We start from the raw sequence: 27752 nt of genomic DNA, 5'->3' as shown, positions 1-27752 counted from the left end.
CATTTTTTTCATCCTGGTTCTTACCCACATCTCTGTGGAGAGTGGGTGGGGGCGGGATGGCTTGTGCAGTTTCTCTAATTTACTTGGCTGCGGATGAAATGAAGCCAAGTTATTGTGCCCACAATGTCCGGCCACTCAAAGTCCCCAGAGACAGTCATGTGCCTGAGGAGGGGAAGAGCATCACATGTGGTGGGGTTTTCCTCTCAGTTTATGTATAGTTTCCTTTTTGGTATAATTAAAACCGAGCTCATGGGACTGAGGAGACAGCTCGGGTGGTCAATCCCTAACACTTGCCAAGTTGAGGTTAGATAGATGTTACTCTGTAGGCATGGAGAAGTTCAACGACACAAGCAGATACATATTTTAGTTACACGGTGGAGACACAATGAGGATAGAAAACCAGACGTGCTATCGCGGTGAGACATATGAGAGACTACAGGACTCAGGGCTCTGAGCTCTGACAGTAAATGTCAGTGGAGGGGGTTTGGGTGGGTTAAGGACAACGATCAAGAGGAAGACACTCTGCTTCTGGCCCTGAAAAGATGTAATGGATTCGTATTTTGAAACAATGAGAATAGAGGATTTGACAACATAGTTCTAATAGCAGAAAGTAAGGTACAAGATTGAAAACTAGCACGGAGGGCCACACAGAACCCTGTGTGTGTGAGCTCACGTGTGGACACGGCATCCTTCCATCCTCACCCGCCCACTGAGGGAGACTGGCTCTGGTCAGAGCCATGGTCAGAAAGAACTTCCTGTAGGTCCTGCAGCTCTTTAGTAAGAGCCAGAACTGAGACTGGAAACTGTAAGACCCAAAACTCTTTCTTCTCAGGAGGCCACCTTTGAATCATGGAAGCCAGAAACATTCTCGCTGGAAATGTATTGATTACTTGATGACAGTTTTCTGATCATTAAAAAAAAATCTCAGGTCATCAGGATGGCTCAGCAGGTAGACATCTGCCACCACTAAGCTTGATGACCCGAGATTCACCCTTGGGATCCACGTGGTAGAGAGAACCAACTCCTACAAGTTGTCCTCTGACATCTGTGCAGGCATCATGGCATACTCATGTGCCAAAAGAGACAGGCAGACAGAGAGACAGAGAGACAGAGGAATGTTGATTTAAATCCCAAGATAGCGAGTATATTTTTCTTAGCATGTTAGCATATGGCCTGGCATTAGACCCGGGCAGACGTGTCTGATCTGTAGCACATAGCCACGTGTGGCCAAGAGTAATAATGAATGTGTTCCAGCACAAGACAGTGGGCATGAGGAGGGTTTGCAATTTTTTTGTAACTCAATGATACAGTGCTGAAGCATGAACTTGTACATGATGACATCGTGACACAATGTCCTAGGTTGGGCATACCTACGTAATGGTGTATAGCGTGTGCCTCCTCTCAACCTTAAGAGTTTCAGCACCTCCACCTATCCTCAGGTGCACCCGTAAGTGGTGATGGAACTCCTGGGGAGAAGGACACAGGAAGCATGGTGAGCCCTAATTGAGTGTCTGTCTTTCCAACTGTTTTAGTCAGGGTTCTCTAGAGTCACAGAATGTATGGGTAGTCTCTATACAGTAAGGGAATTTGTTATGATGACTTACAGTCTGTAGTCCAACTCCCCAACAATGGTCAGCCACAGCTGTGAATGGAAGTCCAAGGATCTAGTAGTTGCTCAGTCCCACAAGGCAAGCAGGCAAAGAAGAGAATCTTCCTTCTTCCATTGTCCTCATGTAGGTCTCCAGCAGAAGGTGTGTCTCAGATTAAAGGTGTGTACCACCATGCCTGGATCTGGGACTTGTTGTGTTCCAGATGACCTAGAACTCAGAGATCTCCTTGCCTTAGTCTCCTGGGATTCATGGCCATTCATATATATATATATATATATATATATATATATATATATATACACACACACACACACACACACACACACACACACACACACACACGCACAAGTTCTGATGAGTTCTAATTTCGTTTTTTGGCACAACAAATCATTTCACTCCTCCAGGGAAAAACAGACTGAGGGTAAACCGGGAGTACTGGTGCTTGGTGATACCATTTCTGTTTTTCTTTACCACACCAGGATGGGGAAAGTATGCTTTTAAGAGAGTAGTAAGGAAATGCCTGAGTGAACACATCCCTACCCTCTCCAAAGCAGTGTCCAAATACATAGCTGGAACTTTAGTAAGGATGACAGCCAGCCAGTATGTGTGGGTCTCTGATGGCTAAAGCATGCTAAGACTCTCACTGAATGTCAGCCCTTATTATTGCTGTGATGTCTGTTGGATATATGTCATACAAGGGATGCAACACAACCTCCTACTAGGTTTATTAGTGGCTCCAGCTTACGGTTATCATAGTAAGTAAATCCTTGATGGCTTTTAATGCGATATGCCTGGTGTCAGCTGTGTGATGATGACACAACAGGAAAAACAACAGCAACAACAACAACCACAAAACTCCACAGTGCTGAGATAGATCATGTGTAAAGGCTTTTGCTCTCAATCTTGATGACCTGAGTTCCATCCCTGCTGGGAGTACAGAATCAATTCCCACAAATTGACCTCTGACCTCCACACACATGTGGGTACACTCAGAACATAATTTTCAAGAACTCCACCAAATCATGGTTTACATTATAATATTCACTTTACAGATAACAGTGCTGAGGCTGATACAATAGGTGACTTTTATAGGACTACTTTGGCTCTGCTTGGCTCCTGGGGACGTTGTCCCCAAGCAAGTTGAACAAGACTCACACTCCCAAATCACAAACCTCAGCTACAAACCTAGCAGACAAGGAAGCCTCCCTCCTCTTGAGCTTTGAATGCAGCCACAGCTCTCCCTGAGCTACTGATTAGAAGATCACTGTTGCGGGTCAAAACTTCTGTCACATTGGGTCATGAAAATATCTTCTAAGCTCAGTGTCTTCTATCACCTGTCAGCAGCAAAAAGAAAGGTACTTGAAGTTCATGGCATTCTGCTGTAGAGGTTTGATTGACAGCCTTGGAGGAAGGTTGTCAGTTACTGGTTCAGAGAAGGTACGTGCATCTCAATAGAAATTTGCACATTTCTCGAATGGCTGATGGTGAAACCTGGTTTCCTTCTGGAAACCTTGGGCTCCTTTTACATCTTCCATAAACCGTGGTAGAGTGGACAGTCCAGTGGTAACGGGGCACACAGACCACCAACTCTGCACTCAGCATGGTAAGAACTGACACTGAACATAGGAAAGACCTCTGAGACAAAGCAAGGGTTTGACATCTGTGAAGAAAAGCAAGAGATCATCCGTGAAGCAATCCTGAACACTCCAAAGCCAACCAAGCCTACGCTAGAAGTCAGGACGCCCAAGGTCTCACTGAGCTGTGCTCCTCAGTACCTCAGGGTCCTTGGACAGGCTATCCCACCTCTCAGTCTGCCCCCGCCCCTATAGAATGAAGAGCTCAGATTAGATTGCCTATAGCGGGAGTGAGAATGACCTAAAGAGCAGAGTCCCTTATCTCCCCACACGCAAACTCGAAGCCCCATCTGTGGCATCTGGAGGTCAGGTACAATTAGTCTATGCACCTGAGACGTCTCTGTGCAAGCCCTGCCCATCGGCTAACTTATGTGATTCCAAATGCACTTAACCTAGAGCATCCCAAACAGGTGGGAGGTTACAGCCGTGCCAGAGCATTAATCCCCCAGCCCTGGGAAAGCTGGGTATGCCGGGAGCCCTGGATTAATCACCTCTATTTATGAGCTGCCTTTTTCTTTTATACGTACCTTCCTCTCCACATCCACACAAACAATTTACAGACTAATGTAATTTACAGACTAGAGTAAGTCCTAGTAACCCATCTAGATCTCGGATTCATTATGGCTAAGTGAATATAATAACGGTTTCATTAACATAGCCATTTTGAAGATTATGACTGTGTATGCAAAGCACTTAATGGAGCCCATACACAGAACTATGGCCAGTAATATTAACACTTATTATTGCTATGACCACTCTAACTTGATGAAGTGAGGGCCCTTCTTAATGCAGACAAGGTAGCCAGGATTCCATATCTGAAGCCCCAAGTCTACCCCTAGCAAAAAAAAAAAAAAGATTAAAGTGGCAGGCATCCTGTGCACATGTCTGCAGGTAGACCTTGTACAAGGGCAGCGTACTTTCCTCTTTAAAGGTATCAAAGCCAGAAGCATTATCTTTTCTACAGGGATAGTCCCCTTCCAAAAGGCTATACTTTCAAACATACAAATAGGCTATTTCAAAACCCATGTATACTAGCAAATGTAATAATTTTAAGTCTTGTGTGATACTGAGGGAAAATAAAGTGGGTCCCATGGCAGAGTGTTAGGCAAACACACAGATCGGCAAGGCATGGCACTGCCAAATGACCGCGGGATAAATGCCTGAGGCAGGAAAGCTAATGATGAAGAGTGAATGCCAAGCCCCAGCCCTCACCTCGGTGGCCTGAACTTTGTACCCTGTGTCTAACCGGCTGCCCACAGCAGCTCAAAGGCTTTGATGGTGCCAGTCTATCTGCTTCAAACATTGGCCTGGTCCTTTTGCCCAGGGACAGTAGCTAAGGGTCACAACCACTCAAGGGAATCAGAGAGCTTCCAGCAAATTCCATTTGCATGATGCAGGAAATGAGAACATCAAAGGAAAAGAAAAAAAGAGCAATGGGCAGAACTTTTTTAAATGGCTGCACACGGGTGGAGATGAATTAAGGAAGCAACAGTGGGTGGGAAGGAAGGACAGATTTCATACTAGCAAGCAGGACGCGGGCACGTGCAAGCCATAGAGACTGATGAAAGGCGACCTTCAGATTGGAGATAGCGGTCTCTGGGTTCTAATGGAAGCAAATACCACAGAGTTAACAGTGGCATTAGCATGGACAGGAGAAAGCATCAAGAAACTGAATGGGCCCTCCCTCTGCCTTCCTCCTGGTCACAGGCTTCACTGTGAATCACAGAGAATGTGATTGCTACTATATATCACTGATGCTGACAGTGTTGACTGTTCTGTACCGAAAATGAAATTGCTACAGTGTGTTGCCCATACTATGGAATTGCCAACGTTATTTGACATGCTGCACTACTGGCCCCTTCCACAGATCTGGCAGAAAGGTCCAAGTCAAAGTAACTAAACATGAATTCATAACTTAAACATTTACGTGTGTGTGTGTGTGTGTGTGTGTCTGTGTCTGTGTGTGTCTGTGTGTGTCTGTGTCTGTGTCTATGTCTGTGTACTCCTTCAGAGGACACATGGACTATTCAAGTCAAATAGAAAGCCTTTACAGCCACCAGTGGCTAAATCATGCAGCCCTGAGGCTAATGGTTCTTGGCTTTTTAGCACAAAAACTGTATCCTAGTTTGGCACACTTCAGTTAGCAAGAACAGTTATCAAAAAGCACATTTAAGGACTTTCCCTACTGCATCCTGGGACTGTTGACTTGATCTGTCTTTGCTCCTCTTTGGCAGGCATTGCTGCCTACTGCTGGGTTCCAAGGCTGAAGGTCTAGGGCCTGCTACATATATGTACACACATATGCAAAATCTGTCCTTAGATCCTGCTTTCTATTTTAGAAGATATTCACTGAAAAATATTGACTGTATTCGTATATCTTGAGATATTGATTTTAATAACCCAGCATATAATTTCACATTTTATCTGTATATGTGTGAATGTATGTATAGGTATTTATGTGTGTTCAAGTGTACATCTGTGTATACACATAGAGGTCAAAGGACAAACTCCAGTAGCGTTCCTCAGGCCTCCATAAATCTTGTTTTTGTTTTTGTTTTTGTTTTTTGTTTTTTGTTTTTTTTAAAGATAGTGTTTCTCCTAGTCTGGAACTCACCAAACAGGCTAGGCTGGCTGGCCAGTGAGTCACAGGAATCCTGGTGCTCCACCCCACTACTGGTACTATAAGTACAAGTCACCATGTGTTGACGTATTTTTAAACTATTTTATATGTTTTTATATCTCTACCTCCCTTCCAAGCCTTATTCCACCCTAATCCCTTCCAACCCCCCAACATTAGATTGGAGAGAAAGAAGGTTAAAAAGGAAAAGGGGCATAGACCTCTATAAGTTACTTTCTGCTGATTGGTGACTTTGGGTTCCTTAGGGCAAGTCCAATCTTTGTTGTCAGAATATCCAACAATCTGGCAACAGCAAATGCAGAAGCAGATCCATCTGATGAACCAGCAGCAGTGGGGAGGGGGGCAGTAGCAGGGGCAGCAGCTGCCACATGCCTTCTTGGGGCTCATTTATACCCTCTTCAAAGTCCCCAAAATTAAACTATCTGCACCTGGCAAACATTACACCCCTGCTAGAGCACGAGGCAAATCATAATCACCTGCTGTGAAGCTGCCTTTTATCCCACACCTGGGATTAAATAAAAAACATATTCATATAACATAACTGGGTTTTTAAAGCAATCAAAATCCTCACTACAGTCATGTCCAGCATTTGTGGATGTTGGGGATGGGGATGGAAATTGAACTTGGGTCCTCAGGACTGCAGGGCCAGCACTATACTAACAGAGTGGTCTCCACAGCCCTAGCCCTTAGATTGTTTAATAATGTAAGACTTTTGAAAAGAAGAACCCTGACCTGTGTCTGTCACTTGTGCCAGAGAACCCTGTGGCCACTGTCCACATGGGCTCCATCCTTCAAAGTGCACAGATGAACATGTGGCAACACTTGCACTTGAAACCACAAAAATGTGTACTTACATTTCCTAGAGCTCAGAGGAGTGTAGAAAGGGAGGGGGCCTGGGAGATGGCTCAGTGGCTAGCATTGCAAAACTATTCTTGCAGAAGATCCAGGTTTGGTCCCCAGCCTCTGTATCAGATGACTCACAATCTGTATTTCTAGTTCCAGGAAATCTGAGGCCTTCTTCTGGCCACCATGAGTACCTGCACATGTGTACATCAATGCATTCAGGCACACACATACATATAAAGTACAAATAAATGAGTCTTTTTATAGACGGGGAGAAAGAAAACACTGGGTAAGGGAAGTAGCCATGGTAGATGGAAGTAGGGTCTGTAACAAACACCCACACCCACATAAATCTCTCACGAGACCCCTAAACTGAGGTTCCCTGGCCCATGCAGCCCCTCCCTGCATGCTGTCCCAGTGTGAAGGAAGTTGAGAAGTCAAGGGACTTTGGGAAGATCCAAGTTGAGACGTGGCTCCACGTGCTGGCGGTCTCACCTGCTCCTCAGATGCGCTGAAGTACAAGATAAGGGCACACCAACTCTCCAGAGGCAGGGGCATGCAGATCCCTCTGAGTTCAAGGTCAACCTGGTCTACATGGCGAATTCCAGGACAGCCAGAGCTGCCTTGAGAGACACTGTCTTAAAAGGGAAGGGAGAAAGAGAGGGAGAGGGGGCCCCTCCTGTTCCTCAAGAGGGCGTGTTGAAGAGGACTTGAAGCAAGAATAGCAAACTGTCACCACCTCAACTCCCTCTCTGTCCTTACTGCCAAAGGTCTTTGCAGCTCAGTCGCCTCGAGAAGGGAGACAGTTCTCATAAGAGCTTAGCAAAAAGTGGGAGATTTCTCTCACTGTTTCTCATGGAAGACATGAAGCAGAGCAAACGGTTTCTATTAAAGATATAAAACCCAGGGAGAAAAGTGTCCAAGTTCTGTTTCAGAAGTGCACTGAGCAGACAGAGTCTGGGTCAGACACTAGATTCCCAATAGTCCTGATAGTACTGAGTCCCTGAAACCATCAGCAGCCAGTAGCACTTGTGTGTGTCTCTTAACCTTCCTCTGATGCAAATGTTCCTGCATCAACACTCCAAGACGTGCTGCTGGCCAAGACATTCCCTCACCTGTAAATAGAAACTATAGAGCCATGAAGGGTTCCTACCTTATACCAGGGACCATATATGTGTCCATCCAAAACCCGAAGCAACCTATACAGTAGGCACCATTGCCATTCTCCAGATGGGGAAGTAAGGCTCAAAGAGCACCAACTTGGGCCAAATGATTAGCTCAGGGAACAGCTAACCCTCCGAGCACTACATACGGCCACTCCACTATTAGACACCACACGGTCTGCTAAGCACAACTAGCTGAGCCCTGCGTCCTCCATGATCACTAACCATCGCACAAGCAAACCGCAAGAAAAGCTTTGAACTGATTATAAGGTGGAAACTATACTTCTGGTAATGTCAGAAATATTCTCACGGATGGTGATTTCAAGGGAAAAGACTAAGCCTGTAGGCTACTCATGCATTTAGTGAACAAATTATTCCACATGACCTGATTTAGGGATCAATTCTCTATTTGGGTAGCCTATTTCCTTCTCAATTAAAAGTCAGTATAATGGTGCCATAGTTTGGGCATTTATGGGGTTCTCCGTTCCCTACCCAACTTTAATTTGAGACCTGTGAGGTTCAATAACTGATGATGTCAGGCTCTTCTTGATCGATGGTGCTGGCTGTCCCTGAACACAGGCAGTTACTGTCTGTCTGGCCCTGGTTTGGCAGAGAAATCATAAGTCTCTTCTTTGACACAAAGAAAGAGAAGTGCTCCCAGACAAATTGCTTCTCTTCCAGACACATTTGTAAAAATTGCCCGGGTTTCTGTGACAGGCAAGGTTGCTCAGGTTAGAGCCGGTGGTGGGGAGGTGGGAGGAAGATGCAGCCCAAGGCATCGCACCCTAAAAAGAAAACCCGAAACGTTCGTGGCAAGCCAAGAGCATCAGGAAGATGGTACAAGGGCAAGTTTGCCTGGATTCGCTGCATGTAGCCTGAGGCTAGAAAAGTATTTCTTAGTCCAGAAACCTGCTTCTCAGGGGGAACAGCTGGGATGGGGGCACTTGGGCAGCTGGAGTTCAATGTCACGGAAAAAACAGATGTTTCCTATAGGAGCCACACTGTTTCTCTCTGAGGTCCAGTAATTTCTTGTCATATCCCAGACCTAATTACATTTCAAAAGGACTAGCCGCCTGGTGATATGCGCCAGAGAGCTTAGCCCACTGGAAACTTATGGAAGAAATAGATGCCTTATGAATGTAAGAAAGCAGGTGGCATCGATCTCAGCAAAAGGCCTTTTTTATAGAAAACACTGTCAAAGCCATGCCTGGGCTCAGTGACACATCACAGTAGTGTGGTCCAGTGTGGCCCTTCCTGCGGCTGAGGGTTGGAAGATAATTAACACTAAGTCAGAACGGGATGGAGAGGAGAGGATCCACTAACTCATCCATCAGCCCATCCCACCACCCCAGGGCAGCCCAACAGGGCCTCAGACTGAAGAGCTACAAAATTATTTCATTAAACATTTCCATTCAGGGGCCAGCAAGATGGCTCTCTGAGTAAAGGCCTTTACTGCCGAGCCTGACAATCTGAGTCCAGTCCTCCAGAACCAAATGGAGGAAGAAGAGAACTGACTTCTGAAAGTTGTGCTCTGGCCTACAACTACACACACACACACACACACACACACACACACACACACACACACGTTTAGGGCCATTTCGAAAACTCTATCCTAATTTCAAGCAAAAGTTCATTTTAAAAAATTTTATAAATTAGTCACCAACTCAGAAGAAACTTGTAAAATTAAACATTCTATCATTACATAAGATGGATGTTCTTGGTTGAATATTTTGTTGTTCTAGAATACAAATCATCTTTAACAATTTCAGAGTTAATGTATTAATTTGGGGGTGGGGCTTTTCCAGATAAGGCTTCTCTATGTAGTCCCGCTGTCTGTCCTGCTGTCTCTGCCTGTCCTGAGCTCACTCTGTTCACCAGGCTGACCTCAAACTCAGTGATGCGCCTGCCTCTGCTTCCCGAGCTCTAGGATTAAAGGCAGAGTCACCACCACCACCCAGCATGTATTTTATAAGTGTCAATGCTAAGAACATTGTCCACGCTGACATGTAGTACAAAATAGAAGAAGTATGTCTAATAAAATTTTGGAAATTCTATCCTAATTTCAAGTGAAAATTTATTTAACAATTTTTTTTTTACAAAGTGGTCATCAGCTCAGAAACAATTTGAAAAACCATACATTCTAACACATCATAATTTAAATGTATACTAATTTGATATTTAGATGCTAAGGAATGGCGGCAGGGAAATATTTTAAATTTTTTTCTCTGTCGTTAAACCATTGTTTCTATAAAAGCAGAAAAACGTTATGTACACAGTAGACATAATGTAGTTCATAACCATCTTAGGGATTCTACTGCTGTGGTAAAACACCATGACCGTAAGCAACTCGGGGAGGAACGTGTTTCTCATGGTTCAGCTCATGGTTTCATATCCGTCGGTCATGGGAGGGAGTCAGGGCAGGGACTGTGTAGGCAGGGCTGGGTAGAGAGGCCATGGAGGGCACTGCTTACGGACTTGCTCCCAAGGCTTGCTCAGCCTGATTTCTTATACAACCCCGAACCACCAGCCCAGGAATGACACCACCCACAATGAGCTAAGCCCTCCCTCATCCATTATCAATGAGGAAAAATGCACCATAGTCTTGCCTACGGGCCAATCTGGTGGGGCCACTTTGTCCATTGAGGTCCCTTCTTCCCAAATGGCTGCAGTTTGTGTCAAGTTAAGGTGAAGCTAGCCGGCACAATAGCAAACGATGGCCTCTAATCTGAGTCCAGGTGTTTTAGATCACGGTAGTTGACTTTGTGTGGCACTTACACATATTGTATGTACAATACACACGTTGGGTTTTCAGAACCAAGGTTGAAATGAAGTCAGGCTGTGCAACCCAAGGGAGCATGGCCAGAAACACTCCAGCTTTGATTTTGAATTAATCTGGAATCATTGCACATGCAGGAAACTTTTACTGTTATCAACTTTCTCATTCCATTTTGCAGCCTGTTCTAATCAGCTTTAGCTGTCACCTTGACATAGCCTAGAGTCAGTGGAGAAGGAATCTCAAATGAGAAATTGTCCAGACTGGATGGGCCTGTGGGCATGTCAATAGGGGGCTGTCTTGACAGTCAATTGATGTAGGAAGGCCCTGCCCACTGTGGGGAGCACCATTCCCTAGGCAAATAGCCACTGGTTGTATAAGAAACCTAGTTAAGCATGAGTGAGCCAGCGAGCAGCATTCCTACACGGCTTCTTCTTCAAGCTCCTGCCCTGATTTCTCTCAATGATGGACTGTAACCTATTCCTCCCCTAAGTTGTTTTTAGGCTCAATGTTTTATCATATAAGCAGAAAGGAATCTAGAATGCTACCTCATATAGGGCTGTGGTACAGTTTAAGAAACTGTGCAAAAGACTGTAAAGATCACCCAAAGGGAGGGCTGCATTTCTCCTGTTCACCTTTTATCTCAACTCTAGCATGGTAGGCAGAGATGTTGCTTTCCACGTGACTTGGGTAAATGAAATGAGTGAATTGGAAAGCTATCAAGACTGATTATTAAAATTTGACTGCAGCCCCAGCTTTATCATCGAGTGGACATGTAACTTCATTTCTGGAACTCAATTACATCCTCTCGAACTCGACGACCCTGATGAGCGGTTGACAAGTGTTAAGGTTTGAGAATTCTTTGTAGGTTCCTGTGTTGAAACTCTGGGTCTCCAGCTAGGGGTGCTATTAGAAAGGGTGTAGAACCATTGAGAAGGAAGGCATGGCTGCTGGGCAGAGGTGGTGGCCCACTGATGACAGACAGGTCTTCTGATGTGGGCCACTGGAGACAGACGGGCCTTTGGATGTTGCACAGAGTATGCTTCCAGCTTAGCGCTCTTCTTCTTGGTCCTCTGAGATGAGAAGAAGCTGTGCCTTGAGCTCCCACCAGCACAGATAAAGCTGCTTCATCCACCATGAAGACCGGGCTTACCCCTCCAGAACACCAAAGGCTATCTCATACTCGACAACACGGGCCAGCTCTGCATTAAACTCCTCAAGTCAAACAGGCGTCTCAGGGTCAGGAAGTCCCTGTTACTTGCAGGTGATGCCTGTAGCACATGCTAGTGTGCCTGGTTTAGTAGGTATGTAACAGTGGGTGCTGCACAACGTGGGGGAGTTAGGACGTCAGCATTTATTTAGGAAAATGCTGAGTTAGTCGGTAAGTAGGTAGGGAAATTGGCCAAAGCAAGCTAAGCCGCATGCTAGTGGGAAGTCTCTCCCTGCAGGGAACGGGCATTCAAGGCTGAATGACCACCCGTTTTGATCCTTCTCAGCAAGAGATCGCCTGTGAGAGTGTCTGTGCACCTAACGGTTTTCTTTGATGAGGTGTAGAAAGAAATTAAGCTTTTGTTTCTTTTTTTTTTATTTTTGATGGCTTTATTCATGTATATAATATATCGAAACCATAATCATCTCCCAAACCCTCTTTTTATTTCTCCACATCGACTGACTTCCTTCCTCTCATCTGGTTCCCTTCTGCTTCCACGTGGTGTATGCATGCGTGTGTGTATGCGTGCGTGTGTCTCCCCGAGTTTAACTAGGGTTGCCAGATGAGCACGGGGAGGGGACTATTCAACGAAGCATGGACAACCTTTCAGTGGTTATACCACTGAAGAAAGGCATTCGGCTCCTCTAGAATCCACTAGCTCCCAATAGCCCCCAGGGAGGTGTGAGGCCTCGTTAGCCCCTCACCCGTCTGTGATAGGCGTTAACAGGCCCAACTCATACAGGAAGCCACAGCTGCTGTGTGCTTGTGACTGCAATGGCCATGTCAAATCCAGAAGACTGGTTCATAGCACTCTTGTCATCCAGAGTCCAATCAATGCTGACCATATGCGTACGGGTACAGGGCTATCTACTGGAGCATCAGCAACGTACTAGAAGCCTCACCTATAAAAAACTGACTCCTCCTGGTCTTCTGACAGCCATCAACTGCTAATAGCTCTCACTTAGGGTTGGGGTGTCATAACCAGCCCGGTGGTGGAACGGTAACTGGCTTGATCTTGTGCAGAGCTTGTACAAGCAGCATCTGCTGCTGAGCTGTGGATGTAATGACCCTGTCCTGTCCAGAAGATGGCTTCCTTATTCTGGTTCTTACATTCTTTCATGATATTCTCTGATCCAATTCGGGCTGTGTGCTAATTTCCTTTATTGATAACTATGTCTTTATCTGTGCACATTTGTCTTCCCCTTAGCTACAGTGCAGCATCTCCACAGCCAGCTTGAGTATCACTCTCAAGGGAAGAGCATCTCCCGTAATGTGTAAAACCAAAAGAAAGATGTCACTGTGCAGTCTACCCACCGTCATCGGTGGGGTCAGCCCAAGTTAGGCCTGCACTCAGGGCTTCTCCCTCATAAAGAATATAATAGAGGGTTGGGGATTTAGCTCAGTGGTAGAGCGCTTGCCTAGTAAGCGCAAGGCCCTGGGTTCGGTCCTCAGCTCCGAAAAAAAGAAAAAAAAAGAATATAATAGAAATGTGCAACAAATGAGGATTTTTCTAAATATAGTTCACTTCTCAATCGTTGAGGAGAATTTGTTCCTGTTGCCTTCCCAAGTACAATGGTCAAAAAGGTTTTGAAAGCCAGACAAGGTAATGCGTTCCTATAATCCCAGCAGTTGGGAGGAAGAGGCAGTGGGATTATCATTAGATAGAGGATAGCCTGATCTGCATAGTGAGTCAAAGGCCAGCCAGGGCTACTAGCCTGGTTAGTTTTATCAATTCTATCTAGCTGAGAGTCACCTGGGAAGAGGGAGTTGATTGTCCAGTCCAGACTGTCCTGAGGAGATTTGTTGGTTATTATAAGGAGGGCAGCTCACTGTAGGCAGTGCTAACCAGTCAAGTGGTCCTGGGATGTACAAGAAAGCTGACTCAGCATGAGCCAGAGACAACAAGCCAGTGAGTAGTGCTCTCCGTGACTCCAGCCCTATAACGTTCCTGCTGGGAGTCCTTTCCTGACTTCTCTTAAAAATAGATCGTGACCTGAAAGGGTAAGTCTTTCCTTCTCTTGTTGCTTCTGGTCATCATGGCAACAGAAACCAAAGTAGAATTGCTGCACAAAAGATCCAAAGAAACAAACAACCAATGCTTCTTAGGAGACGAGATTGGAAATGGCTAGAATGGCTTGGAATTGTGTCACACACACACTGTCCACATAACAGTATCTTAGTCAGTGATAGCCACTTACATGATTTTAGTCCCATCAGACCCTCACGGAGCTCAAAAGTTGCTACTGACTAGCCCAGGAAGCTGCTGCAACCCTGTAAGGTCTACCATGCAGCCTGTCTGTGGTGACATAGATACAGACCCACTGCTCTGCCTGCAGGGTAAATGCATAATGCACACAGCTGTGTGCAGGACACGATACGTGATAAGGATAATAAATGCCTCCATTACCAGCTTTTGGTTCATGATGCACTCTTTTTATCAGCATATTAAGTATCACTTATAAAAGGAAATGTTTACAGCAAAGCAGTATGCCACATTGCACCAGCAATGCATATAGCAACATTCATTGTGTCTCTTCCTTCTAGCGTTTTTCTCCTGTATTTCAGAGAAATAAGCTATATGATACGTATTTATTTAGGTGTATGTATCTGCATGGCATATATAGGTTCATAGCCTAGGTATATTGCAAGCTATTCCAACTAGGTTTGTACAAGCACACCACAGTCCTCTCATAGCAAGGACGTTAGGTAATAGCTCATTTCACAGACCGTGTTCCCATCATTCAGTGACATAAATTCCTGAGTATTGGTGCCAGCGGGGCAGAGATTTCTGATATCTTCCTCTTAACACTGTCAGGCACCAAGGTGTTAGCTTAGCTCCAGACGCCCACCGCCTGCTTTCTTTGTCCCTTTTAGGTGTGTGCTATGCAGAGTTTGGAGTTCGAGTCCCCAAGACCACAGGATCTGCCTACACCTACAGCTATGTCACTGTTGGGGAGTTCGTGGCCTTTTTCATTGGCTGGAACTTGATCCTGGAGTACCTGATAGGCACTGCAGCTGGTGCCAGTGCCCTGAGCAGTATGTTTGACTCCCTGGCAAACCACACCATCAGCCGCTGGATGGTGGACACCGTGGGAACCCTCAACGGCCTGGGTGAGATCACATGGTCCTTTCCCCCTAACATGCAAATTCATGAGCCTGATGACTAGATTCCCCTTTAAGGATGCAGCCTGGAGGCCGGAGGGATGGCTCAGTGGGTAAAGTATTTGCTGGGTAAGCATGAGGACCTGAGTTTGGTATTCCCAGAACACACACACATGCATGCACACATACTTGCATATGCACGTCCACATGTGCGCGCACACACACACACACACACACACACACACACACACACATCAATTTGGAAAAAATGTGTCAAGAACGTCAAATGCTTCCTTTTGTTTTTACAAAGCAATTCTTCACTCTAAAGTAAATTATTCTAATTTTCATTAATACATCATACAAAAAGATGTCCATCCCTGTCTTATTTTTAAGGAGTGCACACTCCTTATCTGAGATTCTTGGAACCAGTAGGTTTTAGACCTGGAGGTTTGTTCTGACTTTGAAATATAAATGATAAGATATTGGGATTGGCATGTGACAGCCAGGTCTGACCTAAAATTCATTAGTTCTTCATGTACCTCTCAGACCCAGAGCCTGAAGATAATATTATTCGATACATTGTATAAAGTTCCATTGTGTGTGTGAATTTGATCACTTGTGGCACTATGGTGGCCACTCAAAAAAGTTTCAGATTCCAGAGCATCTCAAACTTTGGAATTTTAGATTATGGGTGCTCAACTGTAATTTTTAAAAATTCTTCAGTGGGACAAATGACCATGTGAATTGTGGATGCAACTAGAAAGATGAAAAATAGATTCGTTTATAATGTAATGTCACATAGCAATGGACATGGGCTGTACTGCACATGCATCCTGCCAATAACTGTAAAAATAAAATCAATGCAACCTAAGAAACTGTAGAAACTTCACCGTGATTTTCCCTGTAATTTTTTTATAAATTATCTTTTAATAAATGAATGTTTTCTTTTCCAAATAAACAATTTTAAGGAACAAAATGGATTCCGGTTCAACCAACTTCCACAGGGCATCCTATTACTGAGCAAGGGCTGAGTGGTCCAAGGTCATCTAACAAGTACCAGGAGACAGACCAGCTGTGGCTTGCCACCGCTTCCGTCCTGATACCTGATACATCCTTCCATATCCACAGGATTCATACTGATAGTTGAAGAAGCTTTGCAGTCCTGCCTCAGAATTTCCCAAGACAGTTAGGGATGGAGTTCAGCAGTACAGTGCTTATGTGGTCATTTGAGACCTTGAGGGGAGAGAGAGAGAGAGAGAGAGAGAGAGAGAGAGAGAGAGAGAGAGAGAGAAAGAGAGAGAGAGAGAGAGAGAGAGGCAGACAGACAGACAGACAGACAGACAGACAGACAGAACAAAAATAAATCCAAGGCTCTCTTAAATCATTTGACTTCAGTGCACTTACCTCAAAAACTAATTAACAAAAATGCTGGCCAAGGCTGAAGAGATGGCTCAGTGGTTAAGAACACTTGCTGTTTGTCCAGAGGACCTGAGTTTAGTTCTCAGTATCTATGTTTGGTGGCTCACAACCTCCTATAACTCAATTTCAGGGCATCCAAGGGCTATGTGCACACACAAACGCACGTGCACACACACACACACACACACACACACACACACACACAGAGAGAGAGAGAGAGAGAGAGAGAGAGAGAGAGAGAGAGAGAGCAGACAGACAGACACAGAGACACAGAGACTCACAAATAACAAAAATAAGACTTTTCTTTAAATTGCTGCTCACCCCAATGCCACAGTGACAAGTATAAGGATCATGGCTGCATTCAGAATTCATACCATTTTAATTCTGAAATGATCCCAAATCAGTCATCCATCCCACTCACTTTGCAGATGAGGCAATGTGCCCAAGGCCTCACGGTGGGCTGCCTGCAAAAGTGCAGCAGGAATCCAGGCTCCCTGGCTGCTGAGGCAATGCATCTTCCTCTCTGTAGAGGGCAGGAGTCCACTGGGCAATGGATGGTCTGAGCCACCAGGACCCAAGCATCAGCAGGACCCGGGCCTCTGGCATTTTCTCTCTGCAACCCCACACTGCAAACGAGAAACCACCAGAATGGCTTTCAAATACGCACATTTTAACACGTGCTAATAAAGCAGAGGTTGTGGGAATGAGATAGAAATCATACAGATCACAAAACTTACAATAATGAAGGCAAAGGAGTTTTCAAATATGTTAGACCTATCTGTGTGCTTCAAATGTCCCAAGATGCTCCTGACTACATGCGCTTCCCATGCCTACACGGGTACACTGTGACTATTACGTGTCCTGAATTTTGATCTACAGCACGAGGCCATCTTAGCTGTGTCCCAAACTTCCTCATTTGCAGATAAACATCTATATCTGCTTATGGACCATGACAATGGCGTGTTGTGTGTACAGAGAGAGAAAGACAGACAGACAGCCTTCACCGCTCTTTCTGACAGACTAATCACCACTCTAAGGGTTATAACCACCCAGGTTCGAAGAGGCAGAATGAGTCCACGGGGCACCTTCTCCTCTTTAGACAGTATTAACCATGTCTTCCTCCTCTAGGGAAAGGGGAGGAATCATACCCAGACCTTCTGGCTCTGGTGATTGCGGTCATTGTGACCATCATTGTGGCTCTGGGTGTGAAGAACTCCGTGGGCTTCAACAACGTCCTCAATGTGCTGAACCTGGCAGTGTGGGTGTTCATCATGATCGCAGGCCTCTTCTTCATCAATGGCAAATACTGGGCTGAAGGCCAGTTCCTGCCCCACGGCTGGTCAGGGGTGAGTTTGTTCTCAGAGGCTGGGGTGCCCTCCATGCTGGGAATAGTTTAAGACACATTTTAAAGGGAGCACGTTCCTCTAATTGGCATGCTTTGAAGAAGTGTTTTGATTTTGAACTGTTTATTGGCCATTTCGCTGAGATCCCAGTCCACACAGGTAGCGGTGACAGCTCTGAAGTGGTCCTCTCTCTCGACCGCCTACCTCCACACTAAGTACTGGGTGCACTGTCTCATCGCAATGATCTTGGGTGGGAAATCCTCACGAGTGGGACGAAAGAATGAAAACACTGGCACCCAGAGAGATACAGTGACTCCCTGTTAAGCACGGCATGTGGCAGAATCAGACCCCAAAGCCAGGAGTATTAGTTCCAAAGACTGCGGAACAGCTCAGTTCTGCTAAGAGAAGCAGCCATGCACAGAAAGAGAGAAATCGGTAAAGAAAGCCAGAAAACTGCGTAGATAGGAAAGGGTTGCGTTTGTCTCAGGGGGAAATCATTTATAATCAGACTCCAACATCCAAAGCTGGGAAGGGAGTCCCACTGGGGTCTAAGAGCACTGGAGGAGTTTCAACAGAATGACAGCTCCAAGTCCTGAGAGGCACATAGTCTAGCTAGTGTAGTCAGGGTGAGGCAAGAGGACGAGGTGGACAGAAAGGACACCTTAGATCTCCTCCCCAGTACCTCTAAGTCTCTCCTCACTTCTTCCTACAGTGGAACTGAAAAATATTTATTTTGTGCATCTATTGGTAAAAATCATCAGACTTTGTTTGACAGTGGAACATAAATGAGAAATTTTCCAGATGGAGGGATCATAGACGTTCCAGGTCCTGTCCCTTCATTTCACATGTGAGTGACTACCCAGAGGCCCAGAGAGGCAGGTCAGCCTGTTTTTTGGTAAAGTGCAGGACTCTACTCAATTTGCTTTTGTAGCTTTGCTTAGACTGGTTTTCCTCCAAGATGTCCAGGAATCAGAAATCACTCTTGGAGAACACTCAAAATAACTTCTGTTTATTCCGAGCCATGTCATGCTACTCGGTGCAGAGAAATAAGCAAGTCATTTAAGCCAAAACTGAGTCTGCTGCTTTTCTGTAGAAATTCCACAGAACCACAAAGTGCATCTCTCCTCTCACGGAGGACAAAGACTCACTGTTGGATCCCGAGTCTACATTTTTTTTATCATACAAATTGTACTTTTCCTATCACACAAGAGAAACAGCAGATTATAAGAGAGGAAAGGAGGAGGGTTCCTCAGACCCCAACTGCACTCACATGTAACTCTTGAAAGCGGCCTCACGTGTTTCTCAAGGCTGTGAGGGGTGACCGGCTGGAAGACTTACTGGAAGGCACTGGGCACCAGTTCACGTCTGTGCCCTTAGCTCTTCTATCAAGGAAAGAGACAAACTTGTACCAAATGCTCACAGAAAAGGACACCCTCTTGGCTGCTTCAGTGTAGTATTGTGAGAGTACTGACTACCGTTCTAGATGCCTGCCCCATCTTTGTTGCTCTGCCCTTATAACCAAACATTAAACAGGTGATGTTTTATCCCCACCATGCACTTGGACAGCACGAGGCTCAGTGCCAGCGGTAGCCTGATCCTACTTCACTTAGTTGGTCAGCGCAGGGTCTGAAGTCCCTGCCCAGGGCCGGCAACTAATCTTACATATTTTCTTTAAGCTTCAGGAAGAATTAGAATATTGAAGGTTTTGTTGTGTGTAAGGATATTTTGCCCGTGTGTATGTCCGTCTGCACCGGTGTATGTCCGTCTGTCCACCAAGTCCATGCAGTACCTGCAGAGGTCAGAAGAGAGAGCAAAGCCCCTGGGGTTGGACTTGCAGACGGTTGTTACCCACGATGTGGGGGCTGGGAATGAAGGCCCCATCCTATGGAAGGGCAGCTGCTGCTCTTAACTGCAGAGCCACTCTCCGGCCTCTGAAATGGAATATTGGACTTGAAAGAAACAGTTAAGAGAGACCAAGTTCTGTCTTCACTCGGGCTTTAGACACATGGTAGCTCAGCCCCACTGAGAGGACCAGGAGTGAGGGGCTCTGTACAGTCCCCCATTCCTAGCCAAGAAGAACCTGGATGCATCGTTTAGCATTTTCTTTCCTCTGGTGCCCTGTTCTGCGGTCTTCGTTCTCTTTGGGAGGTGTCTTCTTCCTGCTTCAGGGATTCTATACCTTTTCTAGTCAAGAGGCCACTGCTTCAAGGGGTCATCAGACCTACCTTTGGGGGTCCAAATTTATGCACCCTAGGTTCTCACTTGCTTCTACAGAAAGAAAAGGTCTCAAGTAGGCATAAAGAAGGGTGACTTTTCTACCATTTAGTGTTTTCTTTGTGACAAACTCTTTCTAGTATGTGTTCAGTTATTCTTCACAAGCCCAATCATCTCCACTTCTGCACCAAGATAACTGACATTTAAATTACCCAGGATGACAGTCCTGGTAAGCACGAGAGTTGGAATTTCATTCCAGTGCTGAGCGACCCGAGGTCCAGCTGGTTCATACCCCATCCCCTGGTTCACACCCCGTGAGACCATCTAGCTTTGTTTAAATCTCTGGACGCTGAATTCACCTTGTCATTGGCCACCAAAAGAGCCTGGTTAGGAGCTTGGGTTGTTTTTTTTTTTTTTTTTTTACTGCATATTCATTCTCCCTAGACGAATAAAATGTATGCCCCTGTGCTGGGACAAAAAAAATTTTTTTTATCTAAGTACAGCGGGCACGTGTGAGATGTTGACTCATCTCCCTGTTCCCTGCCTGGCCTTGGATTTCTGCTTCAAACATGTCCTTCCCTAGTGAAGCGACCTGGCCTCGCTCTGCCTCAGCCTTGCTTACAAATCATTTCTCTTGTCCAGCAAGGCCACCATGAATCTAAGTCACATATTGTAAAATCCCAACCCCTTCTCGCGATTCCATCATCTGCCACAGTGGTAAAGGCATCTCCCACTCTTACCCGACAAAGGTCAACAGAGCAGTGTTTCCTTACTTGGCAGCTACATGAATGTCTGTGCTGCTCAGAGAAACCGAACCCTACCGTTCAGTTCCAGACGTGTTGGGGTGCACTGTGCTTTAGGGACAAGGGGGTGAGGAAATGAGGTAGGATCCTGAGGACACCATTACAGTGAGTAAAGCACAACTTACCAGGGCCATGAAAGGGTTAATGGACAACCAGTCCTCTGGCAATCGGTCCCCCACAATTCTCTTCCAGCCACCTCCTTCCAAAGAAAATAGCTTAAGGACTGGTTTACTAACTTAAAGGTTCTGGGTCAAATGCTTCTTTGGTCTTGAGGAGCTCAAGAACAACAAACATTTCCCCCATATCAAGTGACTCTGGCCCTCGGTCGCTCCCCTGCTTCCATCCGCAGTTTCTCAGCCCCTGGACACTGTTGGCTGTGCACGCCCTTCGTGTTATTTGTTCTTGATGCTATCTTATGGTTTTTCTTTAACCAAATAAGATACAATACCAGCACAAATAACTCCCAGGAAAATAGTCCATAGTAAGAATTTGTGAGGAATTCCGAAGGCCTCCAAAGGAAAGGTATTGTTTTTCATGGTCTTCTTGTCTGAATTCATTTGTTGGAACCTATTAACACATTCCACTGTCACTGTGGACAAGCTGCTAATAGAGCTGGGGCATGAGGCTGGTTGAAAATGCTGTTAACATTGTCGTTCTTCTGTCTTGTCACCTTGGCAGTAAATTAGATAAAGGCGCCAAATTATTGTCTAGCGTCTTGAAGCTTCTCAAGACAATATGGGAAGCCCACCTCATCCTAATCCCTCACAAATATCACCAAGGCCCAGAGCAGCCATTAGGGACCCTGCACGCTGAGTAGCAAGCCCTCACGACAATGTCTTTGACAACCACATGAGCAACAGCCCTCTGTGTGATGTGATGCTTCTCTGCAGAGCTGTTGGCAGGGTGAGCCTGTTCTGAATCACGTGTGTAAGCATTGCTCTGGCTTAGCACACACAGGTTTTTCCATACATTACAGGTATCCTGACCATCAATGCCGATGGCCTGATGACATCTAGAGAGAGTGAGGGAGAATGTAGCTGTAGTGATCAGGCCTTTATTTGTACTTACCTTTGTTAGAGAGACAGAGAGAGGAAGAGAGAGACAGAGACAGAGAGGAAAGAAATAATGTAATCAAGTAGCAGAGCACGACAGTGCTCACCCATAATCCCAGCAGCCCAGAGACACAGGTAAGTGGCTCATGACTTGGAGAGCATCCAAGATCATGAACGGAAACCTTTTCTCAAAATGAAGTGGAAAACTAACTCAACTAAAACAGAATGAACTTTCTGCTGATTTTGTTTATTTTATCCATCTTATTAGGCTGGAGTCGGTTTAACCTTGTGTGTTAGATCCTAAGTTTATAGACAGTAATGGTTGCCTCAACGGCCCCCAGATGCCCTCAAATGCTCTGGGTTTGATTGATCTGGTCTTTCTTCAACTAACATAGCTTTCCAATTTCTACATATGTAAGCTCAGACAAATCTTCATCCTCTTTACAAGTGTATTTCCCCTCTTCCCAGCTCGATCACAGTTTTCTAGCATCTAATCATTATCAATAACTGTCATCCATTCCTTCATTCATTTGGAGAACAGAAGCACTTGTGTTTTGTAAATAATATAGATGCCTATTAATATTTTTCAGTTTATTTCTACAGTCTGCGTTACATTTGCGTCCCTGTAGTGTCCCCAGGACTTCAAGCCCATGAGGCCAATCTCGGAGTACTTTCTTCTCCTTGCCAAACTCAGTGCTTGGCACACGGTAGCACTTAACATAAAGTGTGTCATATTCCAAATGGAGGAAGAACTCCGAATTGTGCCCCTGGGCTTCATTTACCATAGAACAATTCACAGAACTAATAATAGTACTTACAATAAAAGCTAATTCATATTGAGTTCATACCACATTCTGCGTTGTAATTTATCTCATTTAATCGTTTAACCTTGTTAGTTGTTATTACCCTCTCCATTTTAGTGATGAAGACCATGATCTCCAACAAATTAGAAACGTACCTTAGGTCATCCAGCTAGTTTACAACACAACGAAGGTCTCTCAGTCTATAAAGACTACACTCCTAGGAGGCTTGGACACACCTACAGGCATGACTCTGGGATCCCCTTTGGAGCACACAATGCTTTCAAAGTGGTGGAAGAAAGTGATCCTCTATCCATTCTCCTGCATTTCAGATCAGACTCTCAGGCTCCCTGTTACTCCTCATGTAGTATGGCTCCCACCCCCTCACCTTCTCAGAAGGATTTGCCTCAGTCTATCTCATGGTGCCAGGTCATTGTAAATTTATAAGAGGGGGTGTGTGTGTGTGTGTGTCTGTGTGTCTGTGTGTGTGTGTGCATGGAGGAGGAGGAAGAGGAAGAGGAAAGGGGGAAAAGAAGAAGAAGAAGAAGAAGAAGAAGAAGAAGAAGAAGAAGAAGAAGAAGAAGAAGAAGAAGAAGAAGAAATTTGTTTAAAAAGAAAACTAAGACCTACCTTAAAGCATGGCTTCAATATGATTAAGACAGCCTCATGAGCCTGCAATCCCAGCATGTGTTCATCCTTGAAAATCAGCACTGTTCCCCAGATACGTAAAAATAAACAAACGTACACGACGGCGGACCTGCCTGCTCGTATGATGCAGTAAAATATGCTTCCTTTCTTCTTCTGGCAGCTGACAGCAACTTTCCATGTCCTGATACAAAGGCTTTGCTGGAGGAAGAATAGGTCTCTTCTCTCCCAGGGAGAGCCCATGCCCACTTGATCCACCAGAGCAAGCAGTCTTCATTTCTCTGGGCTCTAGTTCCCTTTAAACATGGTGAAGCAAAGTGCGTTAACTACCATGTTAGAATGAAATTTCAAATGAAGAGCCTAATTATGCAGAAATCGTAAAGCAATTCTACTGAAATGAACTAATACATATTCTTAGATGGTGTCATAATGGCAGCACACTTCTTTGTTAGTACCTATATCTAAAAGCTCCCGTAATATAGGCCAGCATAGACAATTTTTCCCTATCTCTGCCAAAGTCCCATGATGTGAAAATACCTGATTCTATTGATGACAAAAGTTATAGTACACCCATAATCAAAAGAAACCCCAGAATTTAATTAAAGACTAGTGAAAATTAAAACGTGATTCTTTTCTAGAAAAATCCATAAATTTCCCATGACACCATCAACTCTCAATCAGAAATCCTAGGTTAGGAGTCTAGAATATGGCCTACCCAGTTGGGGGTCCTCCATATAAAACGGCCCCTATTCACAGATGGGCAGAGGTTACTCTGGTCAGCTTGAGAAAGGTTATCAATTTTGAGACATTTTACCAGCTCTCTCTAGTATTTTTGTCTGTGCATATGAAGAAGTCAATGGGGAAGGTGAAAGATGAGCACGTTATTCCCTTACAAACCATGAGTGGGGAGGGAGGAAAGTGGTCCCCATGCTCTGTCCTCCTGGACCCCTGTCCCAGGTCAGAGTTTGTGTCTTCATCCAGAACACACCAGATTATCCCCCCTACAAAGCATCTCAACTGTTTGAAGAGGCATATTTTCATTGTCACTTGACAGGGAGACTATCAAGGTTAGGAAAGAACACTTAAAAGAGAGTCAATCACATGGTCCCCGATGGAAGGATTTCAATGACATTGTGACTGAAGGTCCAGCCACTCTTGGAGGTCACCTCAATCCTGCAGACAGACATCAGCAAACGTTACTTGGTGATTGGCATCCGCCCACCTTTGCCCAGCCACCTACCTCATACCAGACTAGGTCATTCAAACCCCAAAAGGAACAGAAAGCCGGTCTCTACCCCATCTTCCTTTCAAAGGCACTAGAAATCTAAACCTTGCAGTATAGAAGTTAAGTGTTGGCTAGTCCAATTTTTATTTGGCCATAAAATTCTCATGTGTATATAATAGGTGAGGAAACTTCCCAGAGTTATACAGTAGAGTGAAACAGAGTGTGGGTGCTGATCCCAAGCTCTTCCCCATGCCCTGGGCTACTCAGGAGTGTCTGCCGAGCATCGGGCAACTGTAAGCACCTCGTTTAAGCCATGGTTTGTCCCTCATCTTCTAAGCCTAACAGATGACATCATCTTTACAGGTGCTGCAGGGAGCAGCCACGTGCTTCTATGCTTTCATTGGCTTTGACATCATTGCCACCACTGGCGAGGAAGCCAAGAACCCCAACACATCCATCCCGTATGCCATCACTGCATCCCTGGTCATCTGCCTGACAGCGTATGTGTCTGTAAGTATCAGCTGCCAGTAGGACCTTCTTCATGGCTCTTTATGTTCTATCGTAAAACATGGCTCTGGGGCTAAGGAGATCGCCGTGCAAGCACAAAAATGTGAGGTCAATCCTGACAGCACACAGGAAAAGCCAAAGCCAGGCATGGTTGTATGTGCTTGTAATCCCAGCTCTGGGGAGGCAGGCAGACAGATCCCTGGGGCTCAGTGGACAGTCAGCTTCCCCTTCTTAGCAAGTTCCACAGCAGTGAGCAGTGAGATACCCTATCTCAGAGAGAGGGAGGGGAGGGGGAGAGGGAGGAGGGAAGGTAGACGGCACCTGAGGAATACTTAATCATCCTAGACACAATGCTGTACACACACCTGCACACACAGGCATACACGCCCACACAACAGCAACAAATGTGGTTGTACAAATTTGACTCTTCTGTCTCAGTACATAGACTTCTCAGTCCTTGTTGGTTGGTGCTTGCATGGGTTTTTCTCTTTGTCCCCCTGTAGTTCTACCTATTGGAGACAAGTAAAAAAAACCACCTCAGGATCTCAAAATGGAGGGAAAGGAAAGCCCAAAGCCCTCTCCTCAGCCTGTGCCTCTCAAGTCTCTTCCCTGTGCCTAGGGACAGTGTGCAAGGGTTGGGTTCTTGTCCAAGCGGCTCGGGTCATAGGCTGGCAGTAACGGGTGGTGTGCAAGCAGAAGCATTGTGACCTCTGTGCAGAGATTTCAATGCTCTTCTGTCTTCTGGGAGCTTCCCGGCAGTGAAGAGGCAAGGCTCCCACAGACCGGGGCGAGAACACACTGTCCTTGGGAAACACTCTTGCCCTGAGATCTGGAGAGAAGTGCAGTTCTTTTCAGCTCAGCCTTCTGACACCAGCTCAAACTCAGCCTTGGGGTTTCCCTCAAAACGAAGCCTCTAGCCTCAGGACCCACAAGCACACCCCCACACATACTTCTAATGTTTCACTTCTCAGTCCCCGTGGCAGAATTTCTATTAAAGAAGTTATTAGCCTCACCCGACATCTTCTCAGTTCCTATGGCCATCTGACCAGTCATCAGGATACAAACACCCCCAGGTCCTGAAGCCTATCTATTTGGGTCACCAGAACCAGGGGAAATACAGCATTCATAGGTTGGCTTTAAAGTATAGTTTGCTGGGCATCACCCCCAGAGATTCTACATGCTAATCTGAAGAAATATATACGTCTAATAAGCTAAAAGTCATTACGATTAGAAGGAGTCAGGATGTGGGTTGAGCCTGTCAGCCCTGCCAATCCCTCATTACCTGACCCCTGGGGGAAAAAAAAAATCATGTTTAAGCCGGATAACAAGGAAAGATGCAAAACAGAGTTGTCTATTGATAGCAATTCAGTTGCCCACCCAGACAGTTTATCAATGGGCCAATTATTATACCCCTCTATGCACACACAGTCGAGTGGCTTTGTATTATTCAGACCCTGATTGTCCCTGCATAGTGGGAGAGGAGTCAGGGCAGGAGCGATGGATCTCCTCTGCCCTGCCGTCTCGCTCCACATTCTCACCATCCCACCCCTCCCTCTTCCCGACTTCCCAGAGAAGAGGACCTTGGCATCACGCACACACAGTGACTCCTACCGTCATGGTTCCTTCCTTAAATGGCCCTTCAGAGATTACAGGGCACTTTTCTTGCATCTACCAATCTGGCAGCTTAGCCCCTACGGACCTGTGTGGCCAGAGACTCTGAGAGTTGCCTTGAGAATCAACCACACTCTTCCAACCACTCTACTGCATCCTCAAAGGCAAGTAGTCCATCCCCGAGGACCACTGTCTTTCGGACTACACCAGCTTCAGCCATGCCTTGGGGACCAGTTGGTCTTGTCCTGGTCAGTAAACAGCTATTCTGCTAGCAAGCTGCTGGGCTGTCATGGCATAATCTTCCCTGGTGGTCTGTGGGTTTCCAACTTGGGCTGCACCTTGGGTCCTGACAACCAGGAAAAGGAGTGGTCTACATGGGACCTACCCGCCCCATTTCTGGCTCTCAATTCCCTTTCTTCGTGTCAGGGTTGTTCTTTATATTCCAAGGAGAGGCACATGTGACTGCTGGATCCATTGTTTAGGGCCAATGCTAAAGAAACCATTTTATAACAGACCTTTGACATAGAATGGAACGCAGGACCCCTAGTCGAGTCCCCAGACAAGTGTATCTTGATTAAGTAGAGACACGGTGGCTTCACAGAGTACGATTGGCTCCCTCCTGATGCCACAGTTCATTGTTGGCATTCATGACCCTCAGCACTAAACCAGGCAGAAGAAATGAAAATGTCAGTCCTTAATGTGGCTCTGTCAGCTCATTGTCTGTGGAGGTCCAAAATACTTTCAGGGTTTGGAGTTCTCAGGCTGGGAATGCTCAGCTGGGGTTGCACAGGTAAGAATCGGGAGGATCCCAAAAGAATAAAAGAAGGGAAGGTCTTGTCCTTGGGCTGGTGAGATAGCCCAGTAGATAAAGGTGCTGGCTGCCACACACACAACCTGAGACAATCCACATGAAAGAAGAGAACTGAGCTACCCTAAGATGTCCTTCAGCCTCCACTCATGCACCATTGCATGCAAGCATGTGTATATGCACACGCGTGCACACAGGCACATGCACACACATTCAAAAACACAGATAGATAGATAGATGATAGATAGATAGATAGATAGATAGATAGATAGATAGATAGATAGATGATGGATGTACATAGACAGACAGACAGACAGACAGACAGACAGACAGACAGATAGATAGATAG

The 27752-nt window shown here is 45.6% G+C and overlaps 1 protein-coding gene across 3 annotated transcripts in view; it reads left to right on the top strand.

Moving 5' to 3' along the window:
- Window positions 1–27752, top strand: part of Slc7a14 (solute carrier family 7 member 14) — a 104765-nt gene that overhangs the window by 59753 nt on the left and 17260 nt on the right. For all 3 annotated transcript variants that reach the window (XM_032898571.1, XM_032898572.1, XM_032898573.1), the window contains 3 exons: window positions 14749–14985; window positions 17524–17741; window positions 24841–24987. In XM_032898571.1, coding sequence (XP_032754462.1) covers window positions 14749–14985; window positions 17524–17741; window positions 24841–24987 — 602 coding nt within the window. The remainder of the gene's footprint in view (window positions 1–14748; window positions 14986–17523; window positions 17742–24840; window positions 24988–27752) is intronic.

This window comes from Rattus rattus, chromosome 3 (assembly GCF_011064425.1).
Source record: "Rattus rattus isolate New Zealand chromosome 3, Rrattus_CSIRO_v1, whole genome shotgun sequence".
Lineage (NCBI taxonomy): Eukaryota > Metazoa > Chordata > Mammalia > Rodentia > Muridae > Rattus > Rattus rattus.
Note: the sequence above shows the minus strand (reverse complement) of the source record. Positions and strands in the feature narration are given on the sequence as shown.